This window comes from Artemia sp. Qi Xiang Cuo, chromosome 3 (genome assembly GCF_049724085.1).
Source record: "Artemia sp. Qi Xiang Cuo chromosome 3, ASM4972408v1, whole genome shotgun sequence".
NCBI classification, from domain to species: domain Eukaryota; kingdom Metazoa; phylum Arthropoda; class Branchiopoda; order Anostraca; family Artemiidae; genus Artemia; species Artemia sp. Qi Xiang Cuo.
The window spans coordinates 10,761,874-10,786,545 of NC_142796.1; the positions used below are offsets into that span (position 1 = coordinate 10,761,874).

At 37.8% G+C, this 24,672-nt stretch overlaps 1 protein-coding gene across 1 annotated transcript in view; it reads left to right on the forward strand.

Annotated features, from left to right (window-relative positions):
* The first annotated feature begins 1,272 nt into the window (after positions 1-1,272).
* LOC148953754 (uncharacterized) overlaps positions 1,273-24,672 on the forward strand; it is a 177,007-nt gene continuing 153,607 nt past the window's right edge. The window contains exons 1-2 of the mRNA XM_089085885.1: positions 1,273-1,374; positions 17,606-18,237. Of these exons, the coding sequence (XP_088942011.1) occupies positions 17,628-18,237 (610 nt within the window). The 5' untranslated portion in view covers positions 1,273-1,374; positions 17,606-17,627. The remainder of the gene's footprint in view (positions 1,375-17,605; positions 18,238-24,672) is intronic.

Genomic DNA, 24,672 nt, shown 5'->3' on the forward strand with positions numbered 1-24,672 from the left:
CCCCCCAAATAATAATAATAAAAATTAACAAAAATATATGTAAACATGAAAAATCAAGACATTAAAAAATTTCTTAAAATTCTTTTGAAAGTTCCAAACGAGTGACATTCTTTCGGTGACATTCCAAACGAGTGACATTCTGTCAGTGACATTCTATAATGTTACAGCTACCCCTGCATCAGTTTGCACATTTATTGATGTTTAGACACGTTCTATAACTAAAAGATGAACGTTCCACTCGATGTAACTTAACGGTGATCCGACATACTGATCGCTCCCTGGTGCTTATTTAACGGTGCTGATCGCTCCCTGGCAAATGCGCTTCATCCCCCTTCCTCCTAATGGGATCAGATAGATCCGTATGGTGCAGGCACAACTTTGCTGATTTATTGGTTTGCATTGTTTTTGTGCTTATGTCTTATTAATAGTTAGCTTATAACAGGAGTGGTGTCAATTTATGATAATGTTTAGGGGAGGAGGGCGAAATGTATTTTCAAATATCTACGGTGGGGGTAATTTTATTTGTTTTTACATTTTCCCAAAGAAGATAAAAGAGGTATTTTCACTTACAGCACACTACAGTATTTTCGAAATGGAGGGGGGGTGGGAATGAACCCCTTCAGTTGGCGCCATTTTACAATCTTAATTAAAACCAATCTGAAAAACAATGTTCTATATATCGCACAGGGCTATTATCTAGCCACATTAGCAGAGAAAACTGGGGCCCGTAGGGTACTGATCAGGAGCATCATTTCAACGGGGAGGGGTACGGGCTCTTTAATTTTTTGAAGAAAGGCACGACAAAAAATTATGTTCCGGAATCTTGAGGTGGAAATTCTGATGTTTTGCCAATTTTGTCAGTGAAAATGCCAGAAAAGGTACTCTACAAAATCAATGGGAGGTACAAACTTAGAGGGGACGTTCCTATCTTCCCCAATAGATGCTCCTGATAGTGACTAATTCGTCCACAATTAGCGCTGATCGGGGCACCGCGTTTTATGTTCATCTTCTAGCTTGCAAAATTATCGATGTATCCACAAGTTTTACCAATGATTTTCTAAAAAACTACAAACCATGCAATTTTGTTGGCGTACCTTAACCAAAGTTATTTCGTATTTGGCAATTAACTTAACCAAAGGTAATTGCTAAATTCAAAATTTAGCAATCAAAAATATAGGCGAAAGCATTATAGAATTACGGTTCATCATTTGATCCTAGTCCCTCAAGGAACTTTTGAAACTTGTTATTGTTGTGACGACCAAATACACCTCACAGAGTACCTCGTCTCGTGGTGAGAAATGTTCGTCAGCTAATCAGATGAATCAGTGTATTCTTTGATCTGAATTACTTGATATCGGAGTGTGCTGAAATTATGTAAGATAAATATGGTTAGATTTGCTTAAAGTTGTAATAAAACCAGTTTTGTCGGATGTGGGCAGAAATGTTCTCAGTTGTTTCTGAGGAAGGGGGGTAAGCTTTTGAAAATGCGGGAAGATTCTACAGTACAACGAGAGGTACTTCCTTGCTAGCTAGTACACAATCGGGAGTTTGGATCGCGAAGATTAGACAATAACCGGTTTTTATGGTCTGTATACCAGACAATTAGCTTAGGCTCTGTTGAAATCTACGTCAAGGTATATTTTTGATGGGTTTGGTATATAATATAATACGTTCTAGAGAGCCTCTTTTCCATAATTCTTCGTTGTAGTTTCCATAATTTTGTTACTAAACTATTATATTTTCAGGTACTTATTTAGTAGCCGAGCAACACGCGAAAGGTGAAGTTTGGTTAATGCTAATGAAATAAAACGGTAAAATTTTAGGTGGCACTATAATTTAGCTAGGATGAAAGTGAAAACATCGTTTGATGCCTTTTTGTGCTCTTTCATGATTCAATAATTGCTTCTGTCACAAATTTCATTTTGAGCCCTTAAAGGGGCCCCAGAGGTATTTCATTTTTATAACCACACAAAGAAGTTATCAATACTAGTTAAGTTATTGAAGCGACATTAAAACTTAAAACTAACAGAAATTATTCCGTATATGAAAGGGGCTGTCCCCTCCTCAACGCCTCGCTCTTTACGCTAATTTTTTTTTTTGTTTTAAAAAATAATGTTGTTAGAAAGATTCAAACTTTAGCGTAAAGAGCGTGGCGTTGAGGAGGGGACAGCCCCTGTCATATACGGAATAATTTCTGTTCGTTTTAAGTTTTAATGTCGCTCCTTACTTTCAGTTTAAAAAACTTGTTTTTTTTAATTGAATTTCTTATCGTTTTTTAGTTAATTCAGCTTTTATTTGCATAAAAATTTTACTTTTCTTTGGCTAAATGGATGTCTTTACAAATTAACTTGTGTAACTAACTTCTATGTTCGTATATTTTTCTTCTGGCAAAAAATACAAAGTTGCAGATTTTTGCAGGTATGCAAAAATCTGAAACCTATGTAATAGAGTTTTCTAATACGCTGAATCTGACGGTGTGATTTTCATTAAAATTCTTTCACTTGTAGGGGATGTTTCCCCCATCTTTAAAAAATCGAGTAAATTTCCTCAGGCTCGTAGCCTTTGATGAGTAATACTAAACTTAATAAAATTTATCTATTTAGAATCAGCATTATAAACACATTCTTTTGATACATTTATTGACATCAAAATTCTGTTTTTAAAAGTTTTGATTACTATTGAGCCGTATCGCTTGTTTTTTTTATTGTTTTTTTTTATTACGTATATGTTATTACGTATATGAGAGGGCTCTCCCCTTAGTCAATACCATGCTCTTTACTTTAAAAATTAAAAAAATTTTTTGATTCACAAACCCCTGAATCACAAACGCCGTTTATTTAGAAGAGAGAGCTCTTTTGAAGGAACTAAAAAAAAACTGTAGCTTACAGAGTGAGCTATTGACGTGGGGGAGAACCCCTTCACAGACGTTATAATTTCTGTCCGTTTTAAGTTCTAATATTCCTTCTTACATTTCAGTTGAAATGTAATTATTCCGTATATGAAAGGGGCTGTCCCCTCCGCCACCCTTCGCGCGTTAAGCTTAATTTTTTTTTTGTTTTTTAAAATAAATTTTTGAGACGGAGTCAAACTTTAGCGTAAAGAGCGAGGCGTTGAGGAGGGGACAGCCCCAAACCCCTGAATCACAAAGGCCGTTGAATTAGAATAGATAGCTCTTTTGAAAGCACTAAAAAAAACTGTAGCGTAAAGAGCGAGGTATTGACTTGGGGGAGAACCCTCTCACATACGTTATAATTTCTGTTCGTTTTAAGTTCTAATATTCCTTCTTACATTTCAGTTGAAATGTAATTATTCCGTATGTGAAAGGGGCTGTCCCTCCTCAACGCTTCGCTCTTTACGCTAAAGTTTTATATTGTTTTAAAAAATAAAGTCATGAGACAGAGTCAAACTTTAGCGTAAAGAGCGAGGTGTTGAGGAGGGGACAGCCCCTTTCATATACGGAATAATTTTTGTTCCTTTTAAGATTTAATGTCGCTCCTTACTTTCAGTTTAAAAAACTTTTTTTTTATTTAATTTCTGATCGTTTTTTAGTTAATGCAGCTTTTATTTGCATAAAAATTTTACTTTTCTTTTGCTAAATGGATGTCTTTACAAATTAACTTACGTAACTAACTTCTATATTCGTATATTTTTCTTCTGGCAAAAAATACAAAGTTGCAGATTTTTGCAGATATGAGCTTGAAACCTATGTAATAGGGTTTTCTGATACGCTGAATCTGACGGTGTGATTTTCATTAAAATTCTTTCACTTGTAGGGGATGTTTCCCCCTCTTTAAAAAATCGAGTAAATTTTCTCAGGCTCGTAGCCTTTGATGAGTAATACTAAACTTAATAAAATTTATATATTTAGAATCAGCATTAGAAACACATTCTTTTGATACATTTATTGACATCAAAATTCCGTTTTTAAAAGTTTCGATTATTATTGAGCCGTATCGCTTGTTTTTTTTTTATTGTTTTTTTTGTATTACGTATTTGTTATTACGTATATGAGGGGGCACTCCCCTAAGTCAATACGACGCTCTTTACGTTAAAAGTTAAAAAAATTTCAATTCACAAACCCCTGAATCACAAAGGCCGTTTAATTAGAACAGATAGCTCTTTTGAAAGCACTAAAAAAAACTGTAGCGTAAAGAGTTAGGTATTGACTTGGGGGAGAACACCCTCACATACGTTATAATTTCTGTTCGTTTTAAGTTCTAATATTCCTTCTTACATTTCAGTTGAAAAAACTTGTTTTTTTTTTATTTAATTTCTGATCGTTTTTTAAATAATGCTTGGAAATCCGGCGCCCCCTTCATAGAACTTTCCCTTACCCCAAAGAAACATCCTCCACGGACATATTCTCCAGAGTGACCCCCTCCTCTAGCCCCTCCCCTCCAGAAAAAATCCTTCCTGAAAATGGTTGTATACTTTCCAATAACCAATAAATAATGCTGACAAGTCCGGCGCCCCCTTCATGGCAATTTCCCTTCCCCCATGAAAACATCCTTCATGAACAGATCCTCCAACATAACCACCGACCCACCCATCCCTCCCATTACCAGAAAAAAAACCACCTGAAAACTTCTGTATACTGCCCAATAACCAATACTATATGTTAACATTGGGTAAAGTTCATAACTTTTAGCCCTCCCTCTGGGAACTTCGGGGGATTAAGTCATCCTAAAAGGCATATTTATCATATTTTCGACCATGCTGAACAAAATGGCTATCTCAAAATTTTTATCGGGTGACTTTGGGAAAAAAATGAGCGTGGGAGGGGGCCTAATTGCCCTCCATTTTTTTGGTCACTTAAAAAGAGCACTAGAACTTTTAATTTCCGTTCGAATGAGCCCTCCCACGATATTCTAGGACCACTGGGTCAATACGATCACCCCTGGGGAAATAAAAAAAACAACAAAAAACAAACAAACAAATAAACACGCATCCGTGATCTTTCTTCTGGCAAAAAATGCAAAATTCCACATTTTTGTAGATATGAACTTGAAACTTCTAAAGTAGGGTTTTCTGATCCGTTGAATCTGATGGTGTAATTTTCATTAAGGTTCAATAACTTTTAGAGGGTCTTTCTCCCTTTTTTTGAAAATCAGGCAAATTTTCTCAGGCGTGTAACTTTTGACGTGTTGGACTAAACTTGACGAAACTTATATATTTGAAATCAGCATTGAAATTTGATTCTTTTGATATATCTATTGGCATCAAAAACCCGTTTTCTAGAGTTTCGGTTACCATTGAGCCGGGTCGCTCCTTACTTACAGTTCGTTACCACGAACTGTTTGCTAGCTACCACATTGAAGATCTTGCATCGCGAATATGAGACAATAACCGGTTTTCATGTTCTTTAGCTATTAGCTTCGAATTGGTAGGAAACTACATTGTTGCTATATTTTGATTAAATATTTAGTTGGTATTTTGGTTAGGTTAGGCTAATTTAGGTTACGTATTTAATATAATGTGGTCTGGGCGGCCCCCCCTTCCTTAATTCTTTGTTGTAATTTTCATAATTCTGTTGATAAAGTATTATGGTACTTGTATAGAATTCAGTAAACACGCGCGAAAGACCGCATCGAAATCTTAAAAGAATTTGTATGAAAAACAGGTTTTCGCTGCCTAGTGAGGCATTACTCACTCCGTGAAAAAGATTTAAACTTTAGTTTTTTGGGGTCAAAGGGAAAAAAAGGTACCTAGGTTAGGTTACGCATTTAATGTATGCTATGCTTTACCCCCACCGCCTAATGTGCACATATTGCCCAAATTTGTTCATAAATTATTATATTTGCGTCATATTTTGTTTTACTTCATTAGCATTAGCCAAACTTCACTTCTCGACAGAACTTGAGTGTGGTGGTTATAAGACACAAGTAACCTTTTTGGCAGCAACTATTTGATTCTGACATGTACACAAGGGGGAGGGGGTCTTGAGGAGTGTGAGCCTCCTCCCCGCCTCCACTTTTGAAATGTCGAACTGCTTGTGGTAGGCTAATTGCAATAGCCTAGTTTAGGTAATCTGAATAAAGATTTCTCCTGAGAAGTAGCAATTAGCTTTATAGTAACAAAAAGCACCATCAACACAGGCACGCAAACGCAATCAGTACACAGCGGCAGTACGTAATTTTCCATTGAAAACATTCCAAATTTAGTAGTCGCTTCCGAGACAATGGCGTAACACCCTCCGCCCATCCTATTGGGCCTGGATGTAGCCTTAGGCTATACACGAAACTGGAAAATGTGTCGAAAATGCAATTAACCCCGAAAATACGATTTGAAGAAATTTTATGCATATAATAAAGCAATAATTTAGTTATTTTAGTGTTTTCTTATGGAGTTTGTGCATGGCCTAGGTCCTAGGGGCAAATCTGTCCTAATCAGAGAGGGCTGTGGGCGGTATTGTCAGGGTAGCGATCATTATATTTGGAAGGAGTAAAGAATCAGGAATTAAATGGCATTAAGTTTTGTTACTGTGGTGGTTCCTTCCCAGAAAGAATCTTTATGTTGAATTACTATAATTTCTTGTATTTTCCTTATTATTCGTTTGTCCTTTTTTTAAACTTATGACTCCCCCCCCTTACTAAAATAAACTGCGAATTTGCTTAATTCTGCGTAGTAAAAATCAGAGATGTGAGTGTCATGAGAATTCTATACCCTAGAGCAGTGATTCCCAACCGATTTTGGGCCTTGCCCCACCTAAGTATTTCTAAAAAACCTGACGCCCCCCTTATGATATCTAAATTTTGTTATTAAAAATTTTACGAGACTTCACCTAAAGGAAGGATATTTTTTGGTTTGTCCTCTGGGCATATTTTATAATAATGAAAAATACTATCGGAACTGAATTAAAGTTATCAAGTATTTTGCAATAGGTTGCATAGGTTGCATCAAGACGATGGGTATTTGTAGACAGAGAAAACCCAAGACAGATAGTCCAAGTAATTGAGAGGCAAATGTTTATATGGCTGGGGCACGGGTAAATGGCAGGAGTATGCATGCATATTTTATAATAATGAAAAATACTATCCGAACACATTACCTTTTATACAATGTACGACGTCCTTGCAATTAGACCCCGGCGCCGCGCCGATGAAGGAAGACCGGTGGCGGCGGGGCCGAAAAACAGCACGCCGCGCCGCCGGTTAGATATCGGTGGCGCGCCGCCGGCGTGATCAATGTTGACATTAATGTAACGCAAACATTAATGTTTTCATCTGTGTTTCTCAAATCACAGCTTAAATTTACAACAGATTCGAGCCTATTCATGAGTTCAAAAATTCACAAGTCGCTGGCTGCAAACTGGTCTTCTTCGTTATTCATCAAGAGAAGTAGAAATGTGGTAGAAACGAAATGGCTGTGGCGTTTCAGAACCCTTTCATGATACGAGTAGTTGAAGTATCTATTAGTTATGTATTCTTAACATGAATAATTATCAAAATTAGTAGTTTTTTTCATCGAGCATTACTGCATATACAACTTCAAATACCGTATCACAAATTTCGTCATTTATCTGGGTTAAAACTTTGAATATAACTTTGAACTTGGAAGCTTAATTTTTTCATAATGCCCTTTGCCTATATCTGTTTTGTCACCTTTAAAACAGTTGAAATGGGCGACTTTGATATTGATTGTTTTTTTTTGCTCTTTTGGATTCTTAAAAAGACTTCTTGTATTTAAAACTGGTTATTAATTGCAATTTAAAAAAAATGCATTTTAAAGTTTTTTGGCTTCTTTATGGAATATATGTCATGTAGGCTAAGGCTAAACTGCTGCTTTTTTATTGCTTTTGGCTCCTCTTTTAGATATTAGTCGTTTTTTTCTTATGGGGATTCATTCCAAATTATAAATTGATAAATACCTAATATCAGTCAAATTATAAACTGCATCTAAAAGTAATAAATTTATCAAATTTAAAAATACATGATGAACACTTCACATGAGAACACTTCAATTACAATGAAAAAAAAAAAAAAAAAACACTTAATGGTTTATTCGGTGTGAAGAAAAATTAAATGCCAGCTATTTTCTGGTAAAAAAACAAAAGCTCATCCGTTTTAAATGTAATTAAATGAAATAATATGCAGACTGAAGTAGCTCCAGGAAGATGTTAAGATTTTCATCCTAGTTCGTCACTTTCAGTTCAAGCAAAATGTTAGGACACTTAGTATCAGTTATTGAGTTTAAGCTTTGATTTCCAAATGCTCACAAAAATTACCAAATTTAAGAAAGCGCAACAATCAGTCACCTGTGGTCAAAATACTCAAAGACTCCTCTTAGATTCCCACCCACGCTCAAAGCTTCTGTTATGGTCATTTCCATGGAAATCTCCAAAGAGTTTCTTTTTAAAATAGCTTTTAAGCGTAGTTAGGGTTAATTAGCCTTTTTTTGCTTTTCTTCAAAGCTTTGAAAAAAGAGTTCTAATGTTCCAAATGTTTCATTTGTAATATTTATGTATATTGTTGGTAATCATTTGTGGGATGATCGAATTTTTTAAACCACTGTAGATACGTAAGAACGTTGCAACATCTAGTACCCTGAGGTCATAAGACTGTCAAAGACTCCCCCTTGAACCTCACAAATTGAAAGCTTTTATTATGACCTGGCCTTTTAATGCAGCTTGGGCACTGGACCAAGGGCACCATTGTCACTCGAGCGCAGCCATAGGTGGGGATGTCGATATCGCTTTCGTCACACCAATTCGTTTTAGTATGAATCTGCCTGGTAATTATGAATGAATGTTTTCAAATTAAACCCGTTTCATCAATAAGAAAAAAACGATTTGGACGCATATGTCCCTTTCCCTTTGGAGATAAAACCATGCAAGTGCTGTATCAAGTATAACTTGCGAAAATCTTGTTAATTTTTTCCAACTTTTCAACTTTTTGGCATCCCTGCTTTAAATAAAAAAAAAATCAAGGTACTATCACTTAAATATAATAAATCTCTATGCCCCCCCCCCCCTATAGATACTATCTTGATAAGACACCGTCTCTGCTTTAAATAAAAAAAATAATTAACTTATTGGCACCCCTGCTTTAAAACAAAATTGAGGTAGTATCATTTAAATATGATAGCTCACTACCCCCCCCCCCTCTGGATACCACCTTGATGAAATGCCGTCTCTGTTTTAAATTAAAAAAAACTTTTTGGGATCCCTGCTTTCAATAAAAAAAATAGATATATTATCATTTAAATGTAATACCTCCCCCCCTCTGGATACCTCCTTGATAGGATACCGTCTCAGCTTTCATTAGAAAAATAAGTTACTTAATAATTAACTAGGTCACTATATGGTTCAAACAAACACGCTAAATAACGTTAAACAGCTTAGTGTTCCTTGAAAAAATTGAGGGTATGAGGACTATGAGCAAAGGGGTACAAAGACAACAACAAAAATGTCGAAATTATTCAGGTATACCTCAAATTATTGGAAAAATGAGTCATAGATTCGCCGTGGCATTCAATGAGATCCAAAGAAACTAACTAAAAGAGAGCACACACAAAAGCCAAATAAGGCAAGTAGCCTATGAGAAATTGTAAAATACCCAACACAATGAACAGGTCCTAATGGGGGGCTCTGGGTCTATCAAAATATTTCAATGGTTTCTCAGGAAATTTGACATCATTTTATTCTGTCTCCACTTTCAATGAAAAAAATATTTATCATTTTGGCATCCCTGCTTTCAATAAAAAAATAAGGTATTATCACTTAAAAATAATAGCCCCCTATCCACCCCCGATAGGCAATAATTTACAATTTATTTATGAGTCATATTTTTGGGGTAGCTTCCGAACATTGAGTATTAAACATTCAGGCATTCAACAATTGAGTTTTAAACATTGAGAAAATCTTATCTAAAAACGCAAAAAAAAGTCTGCAAACCTACAATTCATCTGTAGAAACAATCTGTCGGCTGTCAATTTCAAAATCCAACTGAAGGCTGAAGCTGTATAGTAGTGAATTCGTTCTATAGTTCTATTTGACTTGAAAATAAAATTCTTGACTACGAACGATGTTTGAAATAGCAATTGGGAAACTACATTCGAAATGATTTAACTTCATTTCATAAAGACGATACTGTTTTTTGTCAACTTATGAAGAACTGTGTATATTGCAATGTTTGCGATTGCATATTGCATAATCAAACTGAAGACTGAAGCTGTATAGTAGTGAATTCGTTCTATAGTTCTATTCGACTTGAAAATAAAATTCTTGACTACGAACGATGTTAGAAATAGCGATTGGGAAACTACATTCGAAATGATTTAACCTCATTTCATAAAGACGATTTTTTGTCAACATATGAAGAACTGTGTATATTACAATATTTGCAATTGCATATTGCATCTGTTTGGTTTTATGCAAAGTAACAAAAGAGACAAAAATTAATGAACAAGAGAGTAGTGAAGAATTATGGTATGCAAAGTAATATTTGGCTGGGAAATTCACTGGTGATATATCGCAAGGGGTGGCACCGTGAGTGCGTGATTTTCGGGGATTCGAGGAACCAAATTTTTTTTCGGGGTGACGCATAGATTTTCGGGGAAATACCCGAAAATTTGGGGATAGTGCAAGCCCTTTTTGATTTCTAATCAGGAAAATCGAAATACTAAACCACACGAGAAGGAAAAGCTCCGACTTTGCGGTTGACGCAATAAAGAATTGCCGCAAAATTAATTTAAAGTCGACCGAACGCCGCCACCTCTGTCGGCGGTGGCGTTACGACACTTCGGCGGCGGTCGACCGGGCCTCTTGTCGGCGGCGTTCGGTCGATCCGCCGGCACGACGCCGGGGTCTAATTGCAATACTTTCATGTATCTTTTTTTGCTCTTTAAATGCATTTGAACGTGACGTCATTCACATAGAAAATGTTTTTTTTTCGAAATTAAGGCTCTAAAGTATAGTCAGCTGAAGGGTGCAACTCCTGTCCATGGCCTACCAAAGATTTTGCCATGGCTCCCGCAGTGGGGCCTTTGCCCCACGTCGGGAACCACGGCCCTAGAGCAGTGACATAAATTTTTAGTCAAAACTGAAACTCAGGTTTTTATCAGTGAAAAAATTCAGGGATTTTTGATAAAGAGGGGATAAAACATTGTGTTCATTGGATAATGTTAATGCACAGTTTTTTTTTTCTGAAGAAGCTACAGTAGGGAGAAAAGAGTTAAACAATTCGATTCCCGAGTCAACTGTCTTCAAAATATAAATTGGCGCTACCTTGACAATCGCCTCCCCCCTAATATTTGCTTTTAGTTTTGGCCTATACATAAAACTTGACTTATTTTTCTGGCTTGCATAATTTTGATTGATTTCCAGTGGTGGTTCTTGCCTGTTTTATGCCTGGGAAAAATCTTGGTTAGTGCCCCCCCCCCCTTGTCTTGCAAACAAATATAAGGTCAAATTTTCATTTTTTTAAACAAAATTATTGTCAATTTATTAGTTAATTAGTAATCTGTTTTAATATTTTTGTATTTATTATTTAAATCATTTATGTATTACTAATTATTTTTTTACTGTTCATGATTTTAATTTAATTATTTTAATTACTATTGTTTAGTTAATTTTTATTTTTATTGATCATTTTAATTTTCTAACCGCATTCTCTATTTTATTTTAATAAAAATAAAATTTAAAAAATCACAAAATCATTATAACCGTAAGATTATTTACTTGAAATATCGCACCCCTAAAATTTCTGCGCCCAGGACAAGTCCTCCCAGGCATTCGGAGGGGTGGGTTAATTCTAATTTTCTTACTTTAATCTTTAGTTCAGAAGTGGGGGTAACTGCACTATGATTACTGAATTTCAGGGTTTTATCTGTCGAAAACTCAGAGACCATTAATCAAAAGAAGGTGACACTAGGATGCTATTCGGTTACACCCCCCTCCCCCCGGAAAATTATTTGGCGTATCCGTTGCAAGAAAATAAAGCGATGTTTTCAGTATGTCATAATTAAAAGAGTTACATTTTTGTAACTTCTCAAGAGAGCCAAAAAACAGAAAAAAGTTTGTCGGTTGTGGTCGCTATGAAGGATGACACTAATAGAGATAAAGGGAACATACTCCAAACCAATTTTTTATGCTCTTTACAGTGGTATGAATTAAATTCAAAATTTCCGAGCGAATGCCAAATCATTCCATTTTATGGAGGATGCGTCCTTTTTTCTATAGATAAGATAATCCCTTTCTGCTAGAAGTATTCTGAGCGAATTCAAAATTAATCCGTTTTTGGTGTATGTCTCCTTTTTCCTTGACAAACAAAGAAGACAAATGCAATTATAGCTCCATGAGATAATCCTCTTTTGTCAAACCTTTTTATTTTCTTAACGGTACAAGACAGGACAATTCCGACTGCATCATTTGAGTCCTCGTGCTGAGTTACCCACTACCCATGCATAGGTCATTTCCGACCAAAATGGCATATGTCGCACTTTTAATTATAATAGCCGAATTGTGTACAGATTTACTTTGAATGTGCGATCTTCGTCTGACTTAAAGTGTTTGCATAACTAAGGCCTCCTTTTTCAATTGTTGCAAACTATTTTCTATTCGCTGGCGGGAAGGAAGCATCCAGGATTTTTGGTCAGGGGGGTAGGGGGTCGGAAGAGCCTACAAAAACTTAAAAAAAACGCATCAAAGATCTGTTTATATTATTTTTTGTTATGTCTTTATGGGGGGGGGGGTTCAAACCCGGCAACACCCTCCATGGATGTGGCCTTGGTTTCAAGTTAAGGAGGATGTAAGGAAAACTGTTTATGGATGTTTCTTTATTCCCAACATAAGGTTTTTCCATCATAACACACAACAAAATAGTAACTATTGGAAGTTTTGCTACTTAGTAACTTACTTACTTGTACTTGTGGCAGGAATCAGGCGTTTCCACCTCGCCCGGCATCGATGATCTTGGAGACCTTCTTGGGCCATGTTAAGCGATCTTCTGCCAGCTGTTCTGCAAAAGCGAGCCACTGAGTTGACCATCTGTGTCCGAACTTTCTAAATCCCCCGATAGGTTCAAGCTCTGACTTGGTCAGGTTCCACCAGTTCTTCCTCTGTCCTCCTTGGCGTCTCTTCCAGGAGCTAATAGGCTCGACTAGAAGTATTTGGCGAGGCAGGTATTCTGGCGGCTTCCGTAGTACATGGCCCAACCATTTCAAACGGCGTTCTTTAATAGTGAGCGCAGCATCTCTGTGAATATTGCACATTCGACGTAGATCCGCGTTGGAGATACGGTCACGCAGCTGTATTCTGAGAATTCTTCCCAGACAGGTATAATAGAGATAAATAGAGTACACTGAAACACCTTCAGTGTATTCTCATGCTGTAGTTTTACCGACCATGTTTCGCATCCGTAAGGGAGAACGGTGCGGAATAGTGCCATGTAGATTCGAACTTTCGTTCGGAAACTGACTTCGCGGCAATTCCATAAGGGTATCCGAAGGGAGGCAAACACTGTCTGCGCTTTCTGTATTCTCTGTTGGATGTCAGCGTCAGAAGATCCGTCAATACATATCAGGGAGCCTAGGTATGTGAAACGGTTGACTGTTTCCAGCTGAACTTGATTGACAGTTAGTGTGAATGGTCCTGTGTCGTGGTTAATAGCCATGAATTTCGTTTTCTCTGTGCTGACTTTCAAGCCGATAAGGTCTGCCCAGGCCACCACGTTGTCAAGCATGTTTTGAGCTTCTACGGGGTCTGACAGGAGGCCAACATCATCCGCATAATCGAGGTCAGTCAGTGAAAGATTCTGTCCGATCTGAACTCCTGGATAGGACGACAGTGCATTTTCAAGCTCCCAATTGACGCAATAATTGAACAGAGTCGGAGAGAGGACGCACCCTTGTTTTACTCCGAACTCAACCAGGAATTCTTCAGTTTCTTCGCCATAGACTTGAACTCGGCTCAGTGACGCGTCATAGTATGCCTTCATCAGTTCAACAAACTTCAGCGGCATTCCGTCATTCTCTAGGATCTTCCAAAGTTTCTGGCGAGTGATAGAGTCGAAGGCGGCAATGAAGTCCAGGAACATCAAGATCAGGGGTAGATTGTACATTTCAAACTGCTGGATAATGAGACGAAAAACGAAGATATTATCAGTACAGCCTCTACCTGGCCGAAAGCCGGCTTGATTTCCTCGGGTTCTTTCCTCCCTTGCCCTTTGAAGCGGTTCATGAGTATGATCCCGAATATTTTGACCGCGATGTCTATAAGACTTATTCCGCGGTAATTTTTACATTCTGTTTTATCTCCTGTCTTATAGAAAGGGAGAATGACTGATGTCTTCCAATATTTTGGGAAAGAATTGGTCCTCCACACTTCTTCGAGAATGCCATGGAGCTGTTCAGCAGTGACCTCATGGCATTGTTTGTACACTTCCGGGGAGAGGCCGTCTTCACCTGGGGCTTTGTGGTTCTTCAGGGTCTTGATCACTTTTAGTATTTCGGCTTGGTTGGTGTATCCAGCTCGACATCGTAGGGTTCTTTAGAAACGGCAGGTGGGAAAGCATCAGGAGCAGATGCTGGGGATGGGTTTAGGAGGATCTCAAAGTGATCCTTCCATCTTGCTAAGCGCTCCTTCTGACAACTAATGATTTTTCCTGATCTGTCTTTGACTATTTATGAGACAGAAGCTTTCTTACCAACGTATTCTTTTAGGATCTGGTAAAGCTTGCCGGTATCATGTGAGAGTGCTACTTTCTCTAACGACACGGCAGAATCTTCCCACATTTTGCGGCGGTCCAGACGAACAGAGCGTTTTACCTGTCTTCGCAGCTCTTTTGTTTCTTCTTTAGGGACGCTCATCTTTTGTCTTTCCTCACCGACTATTGACAGGGTCCTAGCGGTAATCCAGTGCTGTCTTTTGATTTTTGCTCGGCCTAGGATCTCATCGGCAGTCTCTCTCATCACTGTTTTAAAGGTCTCCCATTTCTTCTCGGGGGTTGAGTTTTCATCAGAACTGAGGGCGTCAAATCGTTAGTCAGTTCCAAATTGAGGGCCTGCTGAACTTCTTTGTCTTGGAGCTTACCAACGTCGAATCCAGCCTTGGGCTTGTTTTTTCTCCGAGTTGCAAGACGTAGCAAAATTTTTGCAGCAATAAGCCTGTGATCAGACCCAGACTGCGAGCCTGTGTCCGCGCTGTTGTAAGAGCGAGAGTCCTGTACGGAGCTTCTCCAGCGCTGGCGTACGAGAATGAAGTCTATTTGAGCCTTAGTGACACCGTCATTTGAATGCCAAGTTAAAAGGTGGCTAGGCCTGTGCTGAAATATTGTATTGGTGACAACAAGGTGGTTCATCAAGGCGTAGTTTACTAACCTTTGCCCATTCTCACATCTGTGACCTTGTCCAAATTTTTTCAGGACTTGTCTTGTGATTTGGTCAGACGGACCAACTCTTGCGTTGAAGTCTCCAGCAACAATCAAGTAATCACGTGCGGCAACAGAAGAAGACAGCTGCTGCAGCTCGTCGTAGAAGTCATCCTTGGTCTTATCAGCAGCGTCACGGATGGGGGCATAGGTAGAAATTATCGATACATTTGCGGAGTTTCCTTTTAGTCTGATTCTGGCAAGTCTACAGGAGACTGGTTCCCATTCTAGGAGAGCATTTCTGGTTCTTTGGCTCATGATGAAACCATCTCCGTGGAGTCCCGAATTATCCTCTACTCCGGAGCAGAAAAAATGGAACTGATGTAGCGTTTCAGGAGCTGTAATAACTATGGAGCCAGAACCGGAAATTCTGGTCTCGGATATGCAAAGTATGTCTATATTGTACTTCTCCATCTCATGGACAAAAAAAACTTGCGTGGCTTCTTGTTTGACGGATCTTACATTCCAGCATCCCACATTTATTCTATATTTTGCCTGTTTAATGACTGTAGTAGGTTTTCCTAGATTTATGGCATGAAAAGGATTTTTCGACTTCGCCGTCATATTCGAAGTCACGTCACCTGCCGGGAACGCCGTAGTATGGTTGGCTTGTTTACTTCTCAACACCCTGGCCAATAAGGGGGCCGCGTCGCTTGCCGGGGACGCCGTGGCCGTTACAACTTTTCTTAGGTCTCAGATCCATCGATGTTTCTTGGGAATAGAGTTGACCGCAAGGTTCCCAGTCTTGCGGTTCACCCGGAGCGCGTTGGCCACCAAATCGCTCGGCGTGGAGCTCAGTGGTGTTTACACCCTTCCACCACTTTGAGGTGCGCTGACGGATTTACTCTGCTGCCCAGGGACGGAAGATCGAGCCTCAATGCCTGTAACTACCATCACTGCCATGGAGGTATACAAGCTTAGCTTGACCTTTGATTCCCACCTGGAATCCGCAGGGGCTTCAGGAGGGGCTTCAGTAGTTACTTAGTAACTACTAGTAAGTAACTAAATACTACTTAGTAACTACTTAGTAACTATTGTTACTTTTTATCCGTTTCAGCAAAAAGAGATATCTGCAAATATATGTTGAGAAAACAAAGTTTTAGCACCATTGATTGTGTGATTGAGGAAGTTGGTTTTACAGTTCTAAGACACCTCACATGATACTGAGATGGGAAGGCGTCATAGCATCTAACCGTCAGGACCACTAACGTCAGAACATCGACAAAATCCGTCATAACATCGAAAAAAAAATCCGTCAGGACATCGACAAATTTTAAAACTTTAGTTTTTTGGGGTTTAGGGGGGAAAAGGTTCCTAGGTTAGGGTAGGTTACGTATTTAATATATGCCATGATTTACCCCCATCCCCCTGATGTGCAAATATATAGCCGAAATTTGTTTCTAAACTATTATATACTATTACTATTATATCAACTTATAAATTTTTTGTGTCGATGTCCTAACGCGTCAATGTCCTGACGGTTAGATGTTATGTCGTTTAGTGCTTGTGACGGTTTCAGGAAAAAGAGATATCTGCAAATATATGTTGAGAAAACCAAGTTTTAGCACCATTGATGGTGGCACCATTGATGGTGGATGAAATGGTAGCACCCCCACTGAGATGTCCATTAGTATAGATTTCGCAATTATTAAAAAAATAAAAAAATCAGTTGACGAAGTGCAGGTAACTTATAAAGTTTAAAGCTCAGCCAAGACAAGATTTGATGCGGTTTAAAATGAGCAACTGAGAATTTTTTCCCTACACTACCAAGCAAAGCCGGGTCCATGTGTGTGTGTGGGGGGGGTCACCAGTTTCCCCCCCCCCCTGAAATTTTGTCCGACTGGTGAAAAGGTAACAAAAATATATGTAAAGAATTTTTTGATGTGTTTTTTAAGTTTTTTTAGCCCCCCCCCCCGAAGAAAAAATCCTGGTTGCGTCTTTTCTACCACTAATCAACATTTTAAATTATTTAGCTACTAGGGTACTGTATTAGTAGTCGAGACGTCTAAGTATTTACTTTGATTAATTTATTATTATTTTTTAATTTCATCGATTATTTTGATCCATTTTTTTAAATAATTTTAATTTGAATTGTTTAATACAGCAGATAATATATAAGTAAGTAAATAGCTATGTATAATTAAAAATAATCCTTCTTTAGTTTAACTCTATTTATTTCATTACTCATAAATTTATTTAATCAATTATTTTGATTAATTAATTAGTTTTATTAAATTTAGGTGAAGCAGTAAGGATGTGAACATGTTTAAATCAAAACTACTCTTGATCAGTTGTCTGTTGTTCAACTATATACTCTGTGAAGATACAATCAAGATGAAACTCTGCAAAAGGAAAACAATCATTAACAACAAATATTGTTGTTATAACAAACTAAATCAAATTGAATGCAAACATGAATCATATATTGATGAAACCATTGCTGATGTCCATGACGAATTAATTGTAATTAATAGCAATTTAATGCTTGTTCCGTATTTAATTACCAATGTCAACTTTATGAAAGTTGTGAATAGTACCATAATTATTGGAAATAGCACCAATGATGGGTGTTATGACACACATACAGATATAATCAGTGTGCCACTGACTATTGATCATTTTGAGACAATAAATTCGACGTTAATCTACAACGGTGAGATTGAACTGCCTAATTTAGTGAATATTACAATTGTTGAGTCGTCAATCAGTGCTAATTTCCTTGACCTTACTTGGACAATGAAGTCAAAAGACATTCGTTGTGTGATGCTTGTCAACTGCATTGTTGTAACAGAGCCTTGTAAAATGAAGTGTGTAAGGAAAACGTATAAGGAATTTATTCGGCCCTTGAATCTTCGCCATGTGAGCCTAAGAGGTAATTTTTTTATATCTATTGTGGACATAGGCTAGTTGGTACTTATCTGTTAGCCAATACACACTCGATAACTGCATGTATATTTTAATAAATATTTAGTTGGTATTTTGGTTAGATTAGGTTACATTTTGCAAGCCGCTCCTCTCCCTTTCCTCCTAATGTGTAAATATACAGCCCAAATTATATATATCCTATCTATCTCCCAAGCCTCTAAGTTGTTTCAACCAGGGCTCTATCCACGGGGGGAGGTTACCCGGTTTGCCCCCCCCCCCCCCCCGAAATGTTTGTCCGACTCGTGAAAACGTAAACAAAACGAATATAAACAAAATTTTTATGTGTTTTTGATTTTTTTTTGTAACCCCCCCCCCACCTCCGACATTTTTTTTAAGTAAAACCCTCTGAAAAAAATTCTGGGTACGACCTTGGTTTCAACCCCGTACCTGTAGATCCAAATTCTCGAGTGTGTACTGGCTAACAAATAAGTACCGTAATTTTTTATATCTTTTTTTGACATACTTTTCTCTGCTGCAGCAAAGGTGGGGTAAGAGTAGAAAGGGGGGTAAAGGTCCCACGATTACACCACTCCTTCGAATCCCGATCCGGACACTTTTTTTTAAAACTCCCACGAGTACACCAAATATGGGCATAGTCTCCCTAGGGAGAACACGTGGTTAATGGGGTCAATGACCTAAATTTCCAAGGTCGAGGTTGTTGTTGTTGATGTAAGTGCACGCTCTCAGCGAATGTCAAGGTCGATTTAGTTGTTGTTGTTGTTGTAAGTGCACGCTCTCAGAGAATTTCAAGGTCAATGTTGTTGTTGTTGTAAGTGCACGCTCTCAGCGAATGTTATGAGTTTCCAGAAATTTGGACTACCTGTGCTGTCGACCTCAATTCCCCTATCGTGAATCAATAATTCCCCTTAGAAACAACAAATTAATTCCCCTTTCTTGACAGATCAATCAACCAATGACATCATCTGTCAGACTTTAAAAATTTTCACCTAGAAACGATTCTCCAGGAATAGATCCCAGTCATTAATGTCTCTGCCTCGGAAACAACTCTACTGGTCGAACTCCAAAAGATATTAATAACCAAACGTCATGGAAACAATTCTCCAAGAAACATCTTAGCGATGAATAGATTTTAGCGCGGGAATCAGGTTTCAATGTAATTTGAAATGTGACAGCGCAGAGATGCCAAACAAAAGGAACACGCTGAAATTACGTTTAGGGATTATTTGGGCGAAACCGTTTTTAGTCATTTTATGGGATTATTTCGGGAAAACAGTTAGAGACATTTTAAAAGAAGATTTTAGGAAAGGTTTTAGAAGAGGATTTGAGGGTGAAACTCTGTGGTCGTTATAATACACAAGTTCCATTTGAACAGTGTCGTAAGGTCCTATACAACAACCCAAAGGGTTCCGATCCCCCTACCCCAACCCCAAAGGGTTCCAATCCCTCTACCCCAACCCCGAACGAAGCCACCGGTCCTCAAAGGTCCACTGGGCTCCCAAAGGGCCCCCCGGCCCTCAAGGTTCCCCCAGACCCCCCCCCCCGGGGCCCAAAAGGGCCCCTCCCCCCTTTGGCCCCCCAAAGGGGCCCCTCTTCTTCCATCTCCTCCCTCCTCCTCCCTCCTCCCCTCCTCCCCTCCTCCTCCTCCTCCTCCTCCTCCCCTCCTCCCCTCCCCTTCCCTTCCCCATTTTTTATACTTTTTTTGTGCATTGAGACACAGAACGACCCCCTCCCCCCGGCCCCTCCCCCCTCCAAAGGTCTGATTTTTCAAAGTTCATTTTGAATTTCCTTCGTTGAAATGCAAGAGTTGGAATGTTTCAGCAGTGTTTGGTTGTGGTTTACCTTTTCTCATTTACATTTTCTTTTATTTTAAATTTTAATTTTTAATTTATTTCCTTGATATGAAAGATTTGGAAAATTTCAGTAGTGTTTGGTAGTGGTTTACCTTGTCAAAGTTACATTGTCTTGATTTTCCAAAGTTCTTTTTGAATTTCCTTCATTGAAATGCAAGAGTTGGAATATTTTAGGAGTGTTTGGTTTACCTTGTCAAACTTACATTTTCTGGATTTTTCAAAGTTCATTTTGAATTTCTTTCATTGAAATGAAAGAGTTGGAATATTTCAGTAGTGTTTGGTTGTGGTTTAACTTGTCACTGTTACATTTTCTTGATTTTTCAAAGCTCATTTTTAATTTCCTTTTTTTAAAGGCAAGAGTTGGAATATTTCAGTAGTGTTTTGTTGTAGTTTACCTTGTCAGAGTTACATTCTCTTGATTTTTCAAAGTTCAATTTGAATGTCTTTCGTTGAAATGCAAGAGTTGGAATATTTCAGTAGTGTTTTGTTGTGGTTCACCGTGTCACAGTTACATTTCCTTGATTTTTCAAAGTTCATTTTGAATTTCTTTCATTGAAATGCAAGAGTTGGAATATTTCAGTAGTGTTTGGTTGTGGTTTACCTAGTCACAGTTACATTTTCTTGATTTTTCAAAGTTCATTTTGAATTTCTTTCGTTGAAATGCAAGAGTTGGAATATTTCAGTAGTGTGTTGCTGTAGTTTACACTGTCACAGTTACATCTTCTTGATTTTTCAAAGTTCATTTCGAATTTCTTTCGTTGAAATGCAAGAGTTGGAATATTTCAGTAGTGTTTGGTTGTGGTTTACCTTGTCACAGTTACATCTTCTTGATTTTTCAAAGTTCATTTTGAATTTATTTCATTGAAATGCAAGAGTTGGAATATTTCAGTAGTGTTTGGTTGTGGTTTACCTTGTCACAGTTACATTTTCTTGATTTTTCAAAGTTCATTTTGAATTTCTTTCTTTGAAATGAAAGAGTTGGAATATTTAAGTAGTGTTTGGTTGTAGTTTAACATGTCACAGTTACATTCCCTTAATTTTTCTAAGTGCATTTTGTGTTTCTTTCGTTGAAATGCAAGAGTTGGAATATTTCAGTAGTGTTTGGTTGTGGTTTACCTTGTCACAGTTACATTCACTTAATTTTTCAAAGTTCATTTTGAATTTATTTCGATGAAATAAAAGATTTGGAATATTTCAGTAGTGTTTGGTTGTGGTTTACCTTGTCACAGTTACATTTTCTTGATTTTTAAAAGTTCATTTTGAATTTATTACATTTAAATGGAAGAGTTGGAATATTTCAGTAGTGTTTGGCTGTGGTTCACCTTGTCACAGTTACATTCTCTTGATTTTTCAAAGTTCATTTTGAATTTCTTCCGTTGAAATGCAAGAGTTGGAATATTTCAGTTGTGTTTCGTTGTGGTTTACCTTGTCACATTTAAATTTTCTTTATTTTTGAAAGTTCATTTTGAATTTCTTTCGTTGAAATGCAAGAGTTGGAATATTTCAGTAGTGTTTGGTTATGGTTTACCTTGTCACAGTTACATTTTCTTGATTTTTCAAAGTTCATTTTGAATTTCTTTCGTTGAAATGCAAGAGTTGGAATATTTCAGTAGTGTTTGGTTGTGGTTCACCTTGTCACAGTTACATTTTCTTGATTCTTCAAAGATGTGCGTGTGTGTGTGAGTTTTTTTGTGTCCGTGTGTAGGTTTTTTGTGTGTGTGTGTGTGTGTGTGTGTAAGTTTTTGTGTGTGTGTAAGTTTTGGCGTGTGTGTGTGAGTTCTCGTGTGTGTGTGTGTAAGTTTTGTGTGTGTGTGTGTGTAAGTTTTTGTGCGTGTGAGTTTTTGTGTTCATGTGTAAGTTTTTGTGTGTGTGTGTGTGTGTGTGTAAGTTTTTGTGTGTGTGTAAGTTTTGGCGTGTGTGTGTGAGTTTTTGTGTGTGTGTGTAAGTTTTTGTGTGCATGTAATTTTTTGTGTGCATGTAAGTTTTCGTGTGCTTGTGTAAGTTTTTGTGTGTGTGTGTGTGTGTAAGTTTGTGTGTGTGTGTGTGTAAGTTTTGGCGTGTGTGTGTAAGTTTTGGAATTTGTTTGTAAGTTTTAATGTGTGTGTGTGTGTATGTTTTTTTGTGTGTGTGTAATTTTTTTTGCGTGTGTGTTAGTTTTTTTGTGTGTGTGTGTAAGTTTTTGTGTGCATGTTAAGTTTTTGTGTGCATGTAAGTTTTTGCGTGTGGGTCTAAGTTTTTGTGTGTGTGTGTGTTAGTTTTTGTGTGTGTTATCGTGTTGATGTAAGTTTTTGTGTGTTTGTTTTTTAGTTTGTGTGTGTGTGTGTGTGTGTGTGTATGTTTGTGTGTGTTTTAGTTTTTTTGTGTGTGTGTGTGTGTATTTATGTTTGTGTGTGTGATGTGTGTGTGTGTGTATTTTTTTTTGTGTGTAATTTTTGTAGTGTGTTTTTTAGTTTTCGTGTGTGTGTGTGTAAGTTTTGTGTGTGTGTGTGTGTGTGTAAGTTTTGGTGAGTGTGTGTTTTAGTTTTTTGTGTTGATGTGTAAGTTTTTGTGTGTGTGTGTGTAAGTTTTTGTGTTTGTAAGTTTTGGCGTGTGTGTGTGAGTTTTTGTGTGTTTGTGTGTGTAAGTTTTGTGTGTGTGTGTGTGTGTGTGTGCATGTGTAAGTTTTTGTGTGCATGTAAGTTTTTGTGTGCATGTAAGTTTTCGTGTGCATGTGTAAGTTTTTGTGTGTGTGTGTGTAAGTTTGTGTGTGTGTGTGTGTAATTTTTTGCTTGTGTGTGTAAGTTTTCGTGTGTGTGTGTGTGTGTAAGTTTGTGTGCGTGTGTGTGTAAGTTTTTGTGTTCGTGTGTAAGTTTTGTGTGTGTGTGTGTGTGTGTGTGTAAGTTTTTGTGTGTGTGTAAGTTTTGGCGTGTGTGTGTGAGTTTTTGTGTGTGTGTGTGTAAGTTTTCGTGTGTGTGTGTAAGTTTTTGTGTGCATGTAAGTTTTTGTGTGCATTTAAGTTTTCGTGTGCATGTGTAAGTTTTTGTGTGTGTGTGTGTGTGTATATGTGTGTGTGTGTGTGTGTGTGTGTTTGTGTGTGTGTAAGTTTTGGAGTGTGTGTAAGTTTTGGCGTGTGTGTGTAAGTTTTCATGTGTGTGTGTGTGTAAGTTTTTGTGTGTGTGTGTAAGTTTTTGTGCCTGTGTGTAAGTTTTTGTGTGTGTGTAAGTTTTGTGTGTGTATGTAAGTTTTTGTGTGCATGTAAGTTTTTGCGTGTGTGTGTAAGTTTTGTGTGTGTGTGTGTGTGTGTAAGTTTGTGTGTGTGTGTGTGCTTGTGTGTGCATGTAAGTTTTCGTGTGCATGTGTAAGTTTCGTGTGTGTGTGTGTGTGTGTGTGTGTGTGTGTGTGTGTGTGTGTGTGTGTGTGTGTGTGTGTGTTTTGTGTGTGTGTGTAAGTTTGTGTGTGTGTGTGTGTGTGTGTGTGTGTAAGTTTGTGTGTGTGTGTAAGTTTTGTGTGTGTGTGTGTGTGTGTGTGTGTGTGTGTGTGTGTGTGTGTGTGTGTTTGTGTGTTTGTGTGTGTGTGTGTGTAAGTTTTTGTGTGTGTTTGTGTGTTTGTGTGGGTTTTTGTGTTTGTGTGTGTGTGTGTGTGTCTTTGTGTGTTTGTGTGTAAGTTTTTGTGTGTGTGTGTAAGTTTTGGTGTGTGTGTGTAAGTTTTGCGTGTGTGTGTGTAAGTTTTCGTGTGTGTATGTGTAAGTTTGTGCGTGTGTGTGTAAGTTTTTGTGTGTGTGTGTAAGTTTTTGTGTGCATGTAAGTTTTTGTGTGCATGTAAGTTTTCGTGTGCATATGTAAGTTTTTGTGTGTGTGTGTGTGTGTAATTTTTTTTGTGTTTGCGTAAGATTTCGTGTGTGTGTGTAAGTTTTCGAGTGTGTGTGTAAGTTTTTGTGTGTGTGTGTGTAAGTTTTGTGTGTGTGTGTGTGTGTGTGTGTGTGTGTGTAAGTTTTCGTGTGTGTGTGTGTGTGTGTGTGTGTGTGCGTGTAAGTTGTGTGTGTGTGTGTAAGTTTGTGTGTGTGTGTAAGTGTGTGTGTGTGTGTAAGTTGTGTGTGTGTGTGTAAGTTTGTGTGTGTGTGTGTGTGTGTGTGTGTGTGTGTGTGTGTGTGTGTGTGTAAGTTTGTGTGTGTGTGTAAGTTTTTGTGTGTGTGTAAGTTTTTGTGTGTGTGTAAGTTTTCGTGTGTGTGTGTAAGTTTTCGTGTGTGTGTGTAAGTCTTTGTGTGTGCGTGTAAGTTTGTGTGTGCGTGTGTGTAAGTTTTTGTGTGCATGTAAGTTTTTGTGTGCATGTAAGTTTTCGTGTGCATGTGTAAGTTCTTGTGTGTGTGTGTGTGTGTGTAAGTTTTTGTGTGTGTGTGTAAGTTTTGGCGTGTGTGTGTAAGTTTTCGTGTGTGTAAGTTTTTGTGCGTGTGTGTAAGTTTTTGTGTGTGTGTATGTTTTTGTGTGCATGTAATTTTTTGTGTGCATGTAAGTTTTTGCGTTTGGGTGTAAGTTTTGTGTGTGTGTGTGTAAGTTTTTGTGTGTGTGTAAGTTTTGGCGTGTGTGTGTAAGTTT